The 10,008-nt window shown below is 40.6% G+C and overlaps 1 protein-coding gene across 1 annotated transcript; it reads right to left on the bottom strand.

Annotated features, from left to right (window-relative positions):
* Positions 1-373: 373 nt before the first annotated feature.
* Positions 374-4,768, bottom strand: xrcc2 (X-ray repair complementing defective repair in Chinese hamster cells 2). Its single transcript, XM_062399844.1, has 6 exons — positions 4,703-4,768; positions 3,596-3,677; positions 3,328-3,363; positions 3,020-3,169; positions 2,657-2,933; positions 374-1,308 (listed from the first exon to the last, which is right to left on the bottom strand). Exons 1-6 carry the CDS (start codon positions 4,754-4,756, stop codon positions 1,020-1,022), a joined length of 888 nt encoding a protein of 295 aa, XP_062255828.1. The 5' UTR covers positions 4,757-4,768; the 3' UTR covers positions 374-1,019.
* Between the last annotated feature and the right edge of the window lie 5,240 nt (positions 4,769-10,008).

The following is a 10,008-nucleotide window of genomic DNA, read 5'->3' on the forward strand; positions in this document are numbered from 1 at the left end:
TTGGCTGGAATCTTGTCGCGTTGAGATGTGGTCTTTGTAGTTTTCATGTATATGAACGGCAGCAGAGGTGGGCGGGACCAGACTTTATAAGTTTGATACTATAAAGATACTTTTTATTTGACTGTCACTTTCTTAAATTAATTTTTGATTTCTATAAATCATAAAAAACTTAATTACACTTCCTGCACGGGCGTATGTTTTATTTTGTGTGTGTGTGTGTTTGTGTGTCTGCTGCTGTACCACCTGCTGTGTCGCTGTGTGTAGCTGAAGGCTGCTGGCCTAACCCTAACCCTGCAGTCTGGACATGTTACGACTGGTCAGCATCATCGAAGGATGACCACAAAAGCAATTAAAATTACAATATAATAAAAGCTCAAATGTGCACATTTTTTTAATAGAAATATTGTACAAAAACACAGACTCAATATTATTAAACTTTAGAAATTGCAAAATAATATTAAATAATAAATATAAACTAAATGTTATCCATAATACACATATCATCATTTCTTTTTATTTATAGTCATCCAATATCCTTTTATCTTTATTGAATACTTCAGAGTCTTCAGAATTGTTATTAATACCACAAAACTACACTGTGCAACACTGAAGGTCCATCAAATCCACCTGGGCCTCCTCAGAACCTCCTGATAATCCTTGGATGATCTTTTCTATGAGAACTTAGATACTTGGAGGCTCCACTGGAACATCAGGGAAGTTTTTATATGAGCTGTAGATCCTCCTCAGTAGAGTCTTCAAATGAGCACAGGAATTCACATTACAACCTCGAGAACCTCCTAGATTAGAACCTCATTCACAATCAAGATCCATAGTAAGGACCTCTGGACCCTTCCAGAACAGAATCAGTATCAAGTATTTTCTTTATTACTCTCTTATCTTGTTCGGAGTCCCAGGTTCAGTATCAGTAAACAGGTTCAGTTCAACGGAGAAGGAAATCCGAACAACTCCTGCTTCTCTACAAACCTTTGTGAACTCCTCTCATGAAAGAAAGGAGAGTTTCAGGTGAACTCCACTCCTCCGTCCGTCACGTAAAAGGAGCTGCTCCTTGGAGCCCTGGTCCCACAGGAGGTGCAGTGGACAGTGAAGACCTGTCGCCTCCCCTGCTCCTCGCTGCTCCCTGCTGCGGCCGACCCGTTGTCCGGCGCCTCCTGTCGCGTGCACAGCAGCCGGTGGGTCACCAGTCTTTGCCAGGGGCGACAGAGGTATGGTCGGTGGGAGTCCGAGGAGGTTCCCCTGTGGCTCCTCCTGAGGGCGTGGCAGGTGGCCAAGACAGTGATTCTGTAATCCCTGAGAGGAAGAACCGCAGATGGAACTGACTCAATGCTTTGACAGGTTTACAGGCTCCTCAGTTCTGTGTGGTTCTTTAAGAACCAATAAACGTCAGCTTCATCAACCAGGTCAAACTATGAATTTAGAAAAACTTTATTTTCTCACAGTTCCTTCAATTTCTTTCAGTCCTGAGACCCTCAAAAGTAGGACCTCTATAACCCCTCATTGTCGACTAGAGCCCTCACAATAACCACAGGAGCCAAAAGCATCTTAGAGGATCTCTCCAACTTCTTATTAGACATCAGAAACCTTCAGTGGCGACAAAAAGCCAAACAATTACATGAACGATGACCAGAACCCCCTGCTGAACTGATTGAGCCGTAAAATAACAATACCTCCTTGATAAACTATAACATGTCTTCAGTTACCTGTACAATCGACTATGATCACAACAAGACTGCTCGACCATTACTGACAATAAACCATCAGGTCAGTGACCTTCAGTTCTGCTACAAAGTGTTTATTCTAATCAAAGCTGTAAACACTCTGATCTTTCTGATGTCCTCTGTGACACGGGACATCTGTTGGACTTGTGTCCATCCTGGGAGACGGGTCTTCACATGTGTCTCTGAGGTTTCTACCTTCTTCACCTGCTAAAGGTCTTAGTAGTTTGACTCTTGTTGAGGGTGAAGAACAGAGGACGTCTCACCTTGTCAAAGACTATTAGACAAACTGGGATTTGTGAATATGAGACTATACTAATACAATTTTATTGATTGATTGATAAAAAAACTCCCCACATAATGGACAACTACAACCAGCCAAAGGAATTTCAAAACTCCTCATTCTCCAATGACTACCACAAACACTTAAAGGACCTGTAGAACGTTTTGGGTGAGCACATGCACAACCACAGAACTTACCCAGTAATGGACCATTAGAACCCCCTGAAGGAACATTGGAACTTTTTACGAGAAACCAGAGTCTTCAGCACCTCCCATATTGAACTCATAGAACTTCCTCAGGTACACTAGATGCATTTAATGAACAAAGTGAATCCCCTTAATGATCTCTAGAACATCTTACTGAGCAGCCAGAACCTCTTTAAGGATCACGAGAACCACCTAACGGACCAATTGAACTAAAGAATCACACGGTTTTCTACTAGAAAACCAGTAGAACCTCCTTAAGGACCACTGGAACCTCCTTAATCACCACTCCATCAATCTAAAGAGCTACTAAAGCCTCCTCAGGGGCGCAAGAACCTCCTTATGAACCATTACAAATTACAAAATTACAAATCCACATATTGCACCACTAGAACCCTCCTCTAATGGACCAGGAACCTTCATTGATGGATATCCACCTGAGCAGTCGGCCCAGCAGCTCGGAACATTTGCTGAGCTTGTCCTCCTGCTTGGCAAAGCTGGCCCCGCCCTCGCAGCGATCCAGCCAATAGAAAGCAGAAATGCTGTCAATAAGCAGGAGGGCCAGACCAGGCCGCGATGAGAAGGAGTTCTCCAGGAAGTGGAGGGTGAGGAGGAGCTGGGAGGAGGAGGAGCAGTGGACGACCAGGAGGCGGGACAGACACGAACGCAACACCTCCTCATCTGACCCAGCTATGGGCGAGCTGGTAGAGAGAGCTGGACACACATGAAGAGAGAGAGAGACAACGAAGCTTAGAGCTTGAATGTGGGCGTGTGCATGTGTGAGGGAGTGTGTTCAGTACCTGGGTTCAGTCTGCTGTCGATGATGCTGACCAGTCGTAACATGTCCAGACTGTAGTTGGTGTCCACAAACACAACGTCCACCTCCAGTCCGCCAGCAGCCTTCGGCAACACACAGCGACACAACAGGTGGTACAGCAGCTCCGTCTTACCTGAGACACAGACACACACACACACACACACACACACACACACACACACACACACACACACACACACACACACACACACACACACACACACACACACAATAAAACAGACACCCGCACAGGAAGTGCAGTCCCAGCCGTTACCTGTACAGTGACCTCACCTGTTCCCTCTGTTCCATACAGCTCCACCACCTCACCTGAAAACAGAGAGAAATGACATCATCAAAATAAAAGCAGCTGAGTTGACATGTGATGTCATCCTTAGGATGTGATGTCACCTATGAACATGTGTCTCGTGGGTGTGTTCACGTTTAGTTATGACTCTGAAGAGGCGGAACATATGTACGAGTCAAGTGTATCACAGAATGAAATCATTAAGATCACATGACATGTGGTGACAGGATGAACTGACTGCACGTGGTCAGTCACCATGGTCGGGTCCGCCATCTTCAGGAAACAGACGAGGTTCGATCTCCTTCAGACAGCGACGAGCCTCCAGACGTGCAAACAGCTGCAGAGACACACAACTCATCACTCTGTTGTTGATACACTGCACCAGGTCATAGACTGTACCACCTCCTGTCTTAAACACTTCGTCTTCTCCAGGTCATAGACTGTGCCACCTCCTGTATTAAACACTTCGTCTTCTCCAGGTCATAGACTGTACCACCTCCTGTCTTAAACACTTCGTCTTCTCCAGGTCATAGACTGTGACACCTCCTGTATTAAACACTTTGTCTTCTCCAGGTCATAGACTATGACACCTCCTGTATTAAACACTTTGTCTTCTCCAGGTCATAGACTGTGCCACCTCCTGTATTAAACACTTCGTCTTCTCCAGGTCATAGACTGTGCCACCTCCTGTATTAAACACTTCGTCTTCTCCAGGTCATAGACTGTGCCACCTCCTGTATTAAACACTTTGTCTTCTCCAGGTCATAGACTGTACCACCTCCTGTCTTAAACACTTCGTCTTCTCCAGGTCATAGACTGTGCCACCTCCTGTATTAAACACTTTGTCTTCTCCAGGTCATAGACTGTACCACCTCCTGTCTTAAACACTTCGTCTTCTCCAGGTCATAGACTATGACACCTCCTGTATTAAACACTTCGTCTTCTCCAGGTCATAGACTGTGCCACCTCCTGTATTAAACACTTTGTCTTCTCCAGGTCATAGACTATGACACCTCCTGTATTAAACACAGGGCAGTCCACAACAGAAAGTCCTTTAAACCAGACGGCCCCTGAAAATCGATTTACTACTTCTCTTACTCTATAACTGTTACTACACTAACTCAGTTACTGTAACTACTGGTACTCTATTACTCTTACTACCAGTTCCTCACCTGCTGGTGATTCTTAATCAATACACGTAAGCTGCGGTTTTCCCCCCAACTTTTACTTTGGAAAGTATTTCAGACTTTAATCGTGAAACAGAAAACACGTGACAGCTCCTTAAATAAAACTGGGCGGTGACCTTAAACACAAATAATCTGATTACTTACTTAAATGTAAAATAAAGTAACGTATTCAAACCTGAGCGCCGCTTTCACTCATTTCAACCTGAACTTCCGCGCTTCTTCCGCCCATGTGAGCTACGTCATTTCCTGTTCCTGTTTTACCGTAAATGATGGAGACGTCACCGTAACGTCGGTAATAGGAGCGCAGTGAACGGCTGTTTCCAGTCCGCATCCATTTTAACAGAAGAGACCTGACACACAAGCTGCCTTAGAGCCGTTTTCCAAATAAGAGCCCTCCTGCGCTTCTGTTGACTGAATCCTTCAATTTGTTGTAAAAGGGATTTATATTTTGAAATATTTGCAGGAGTGGAAGATGCTCGGTTTCATACTGTATAGTACTGGTTTTATGTGAGTATATAATACTACTTAGATCATTCCATATCTCTCTCTCAAACACACACACTGAGCAAAAAGTACAGGATGATGTGAACCAGATAGAAAATCTTCATCTGACTCGCTGACGATTAAACAAAAAGTAAAGTGACATCATAGCTAAACTTCTCTTATGGTAAACTATGTAAAAACAGATGAGCTGCGGTCGAAGCTCTGCTGCTGAAGGGCGTCCAGTGTCTGATCGCGACGCTGTGGTTCCTGCTGATGTTGTCCCCTGGATAAGCATCATATCTATCACATTGTCTCATTGTCTTTAACAAGGTGAGACGTCCTCTGTTCTTCACCCTGTACAAGAGTCAAACTACTAAAACCCTTCAACAGGTGAAGAAGGTGGAAACCTCAGAGACACATGTGAGGATCTGTCTCCCAGGACGGACACTAGAGCAACAGATGTCTCGTGTCACAGAGAACATCAGAAAGATCACAGTGTTTACAGCTTTGATCAGAATAAGCACTTTGTCGCAGAACTGAAGATCAATGACCTGATGGATTATTGTCAGTAACGGTCGAGTAACTGAGGAGAAATATTATATATCAAACAGTCTTGTTGTGATCGTAGTCTATGGTCAGGATCCCCATCACGACCGAATGATATGTATACACCTAAAATATAAATTATGAACTAAAATAAATTATATGTTCCTGCAGGTCAACCTGGGGTCAAGCAGGCTCTCCATCTGTATTTCTTGATGAAGCTCCAGAAGCCTTGAGGTCCGGAGGTGGAGTAACATCGGGTAACACGCTGCCAGCCGAGCCAGGTCACATGAAGATGGTGCCTCCTTTCCATTGGTCCACAGCTCTGTAACTCACCTGTGGGCCCAGCATCAGTGTTGACAGCTCCTCCTTCACCAGCAGGACCGCTGGAGGGAGGCCGGACAGCGCCCTCTGCTGCTGCAGGTCGGGGTCAGAGGTCACCACCCTAGCTGAATCAGCTGATCCATGAGAATCTTAGACAAACTGAAACGTGTTATTATTCAACATCAACAACAAACTGTTTTAATATATTGTAATAAGTGTGTGTGTCTCACCGGGCATTCAGAGAAACAGCTGGCTTACCTTTAAGCTCCGGTTTTGAATCCATCACTATAGTGATTAATTCGTTAATTATTGATCGATCAGTCACCTGCAGATCATGTCTTCATTAAAATATCTGGATCAGGAACTCACACGAACCCAAACATCTGTTTTCATTAACAGCACATGTGATAGAAGTCATGGTTTTAATGAAGGAAGTTTCCTGTTGGCAGCAAAAACCTATTAAATGTCTTTTAATGAGGAACTTAAAGCTGTTTGATGGTTTAAATCTAAACTGAATCGCTCACAATATCAAAATAATTCATCAATGTTAAATTATAATAATTCAGTCATTTTAATCAGCTGACAAATCCCAGTTATGTTTAATTTCAAATATAAGTTAGCTTGTTGTAATTAGTTTGTTTTAATTAGCATGTGGTAGTTAGCTTGTTGTAGTTAGCTTGTTGTAATTAGTTTGTTTTAATTGGCATGTGGTAGTTAGCTTGTTGTAGTTAGCTTGTTGTAATTAGTTTGTTTTAATTAGCATGTGGTAGTTAGGTTGTAGTAGATAGCTTGTTGTAATTAGTTTGTTTTAATTAGCATGTGGTAATTAGGTTGTAGTAGTTAGCTTGTTGTAGTTAGCTTGTTGTAATTAGTTTGTTTTAATTAGCATGTGGTAGTTAGGTTATAGTAGTTAGCTTGTTGTAATTAGTTTGTTTTAATTAGCATGTGGTAGTTAGCTTGTTGTAGTTAGCTTGTTGTAATTAGTTTGTTTTAATTAGCATGTGGTAGTTAGGTTGTAGTAGATAGCTTGTTGTAATTAGTTTGTTTTAATTAGCATGTGGTAGTTAGCTTGTTGTAGTTAGCTTGTTGTAATTAGTTTGTTTTAATTAGCATGTGGTAGTTAGGTTGTAGTAGTTAGCTTGTTGTAATTAGTTTGTTTTAATTAGCATGTGGTAGTTAGGTTGTAGTAGTTAGCTTGTTGTAATTAGTTTGTTTTAATTAGCATGTGGTAGTTAGGTTATAGTAGTTAGCTTGTTGTAATTAGTTTGTTTTAATTGGCATGTGGTAGTTAGCTTGTTGTAGTTAGCTTGTTGTAATTAGTTTGTTTTAATTAGCATGTGGTAGTTAGGTTGTAGTAGTTAGCTTGTTGTAATTAGTTTGTTTTAATTAGCATGTGGTAGTTAGGTTGTAGTAGTTAGCTTGTTGTAATTAGTTTGTTTTAATTGGCATGTGGTAGTTAGCTTGTTGTAGGGGGCTTTTTGTAATTAGTTTGTTTTAATTAGCATGTGGTAGTTAGCTTGTAGTAGTTAGCTTGTTGTAATTTGTTTCTTTTAATTAGCATGTGGTAGTTAGGTTGTAGTAGTTAGCTTGTTGTAATTAGTTTGTTTTAATTAGCATGTGGTAGTTAGGTTGTAGTAGTTAGCTTGTTGTAGTTAGCTTGTTGTAATTAGTTTGTTTTAATTAGCATGTGGTAGTTAGGTTGTAGTAGTTAGCTTGTTGTAGTTAGCTTGTTGTAATTAGTTTGTTTTAATTAGCATGTGGTAGTTAGGTTGTAGTAGTTAGCTTGTCTTAGTTAGCTTGTTGTAATGGTAAACTCAGCGAGGTCTTTCTTCTCATCTGACGCAGGTTTCTTCAACTTCACACTCAGACAAGAGGACCTGGTGAAACACAGCAGCTAACTGCTAACAAATGCTAACAGCACCTAACAGCAGTATATGTTCTTATGATCTTGTTATATTGTATAATATTATATCATGTTATATTATTTTACATTATTTTATCTTGCATTATATTATATTATATCAAATTATATCATGATATGTTATATTATATTATTGTATATAATGTAATATTGATTGCATCAGGTTAGTGGCAGAGTGAACTCTACTGATATTTAATAGTTTTAATAAGCACAGGAAGATAAACACATAGGTATATTATATATGAGTAAGACATACACATGTTGTTCTTTATGGAGGACCATACATGACATAAGTAAAAATAAATAAATAAATAAATGTATAAATAAATACAGAAATAAATAAATAAATGAATAAATAAAAATGGAAATAAATAAATAAATACAGAAATAAATAAATAAATATGTTAATACCAAAAGAAATGTCAAAAGAAATGTCTTAAATATATTTTAACATTTATTTTTTCCCTGATACATTTCCTTTGCATTTGCAGTGTCCTTATGCTAATGAGAAAGGCGGGCCTAACCGCAGTCTCATGCAGGATTGGTCACAGGAGTGTAATGATCCAGCCCTACTACTTCTGCCCTTCAATGCTGGTGTCCAGTAGCTGTTTGCAGCGTTGAGCCAGTTCACACTTAAAATGAACTAGTTCAAGTTCAGAGGGTTAGTTAAGGTTATTTTTTATTTGGATGATTTAGGTGTCAGTAGTCCTGACTGTGAGCGTCACGTCTCGTGTTGTACTGAGCACAATGATCGAGCCGAGAGGAGGAGGAAACAGAAACTCCAGCTCGTTACAAACCACCTGCCGCCTCTGCTCTGATCATGAAGCCGCTGATCTCTGAGCAGATGGGACCAGAGAAGCTCTGTGTTTTCACTGTTTCCACTGTTCCACAGAGTCACTAACTGGCTGTTTCACGGTGAAGAGCTCAATCTCAGTCACTGCCCGTGTCTCTGAGCGAGTGTGTGACGGAGCGCAGGGGCTGTGTGTGTGTGTGTGTAGCTCAGTTGACCAATCCTGCTCGAGACTGAGGTTAGGCCCGCCTTTCTCATTAGCATAAGGACACTGAAATGTGGAAATAAATAAATGTGGAAATAAATAAAAGTTGCAATAAAAGTGGAAATAAATAAATAAATGTGGAAATAAGTTTAAGACATTGATTTATTTAATTCTGCATTTATTTCCATATTTATTTATTTATTTCCACATTTATTCCAACTTTTATTTTTCGATTTCAGTGTCCTTATGCGAATGAGAAAGGCGGGCCTAACCTCAGTCTCGAGCAGGATTGGTCAACTGAGCTTAACACACACACAGCCCCTGCGCTGTGCCACACACTCGCTCAGAGACACGGGCAGTGACTGAGACTTGAGCTCTTCACCGTGCAACAGCCAGTTAGTGACTCTGTGGAACAGTGGAAACAGTGGAAACACAGAGTTTCTCTGGTCACATCTGCTCAGAGATCAGCGGCTTCATGATCACAGCAGAAGCTGCAGGTGGTTTGTACCGAGCTGGAGTTTCTGTTTCCTCCTCCTCCTCTCGGCTCGCTCCTTGTGCTCAGTACAACACGAGACGTGACGCTCACAGTCAGGACTACTGACACCTAAATCATCCCAATAAAAAATAACCTTAACTAACCCTCTGAACTTGAACTAGTTCATTTTAAGTGTGAACTGGCTCAACGCTGCAAACAGCTACTGGACACCAGCATTGAAAGGCAGAAGTAGTAGGGCTGGATCATTACACTCCTGTGACCAATCCTGCATGAGACTGCGGTTAGGCCCGCCTTTCTCATTAGCATAAGGACACTGCAAATGCAAAGGAAATGTATCAGGGAAAAAATAAATGTTAAAATATATTTAAGACATTTCTTTTGACATTTCTTTTGGTATTAACATATTTATTTATTTATTTCTGTATTTATTTATTTATTTCCATTTTTATTTATTCATTTATTTATTTATTTCTGTATTTATTTATACATTTATTTATTTATTTATTTTTACTTATGTCATGTATGGTCCTCCATAGTTCTTGTGTAACTAAAGTAAAAGTCGTTGTACAACAGTGTAAAGTATAAGTACTGCAAATATTCCATATTATACAGTTACTTTAGTAATCATACAGCTACTTAAAGTATGAAAGTAAACGTTTGTGTTTAGTAGACTTGTGATGGTATCCTTATATTTATGTTTCATAGTTGAATTGATATAA

The sequence above is a fragment of the Platichthys flesus genome, chromosome 11 (genome assembly GCF_949316205.1).
Source record: "Platichthys flesus chromosome 11, fPlaFle2.1, whole genome shotgun sequence".
NCBI lineage: Eukaryota > Metazoa > Chordata > Actinopteri > Pleuronectiformes > Pleuronectidae > Platichthys > Platichthys flesus.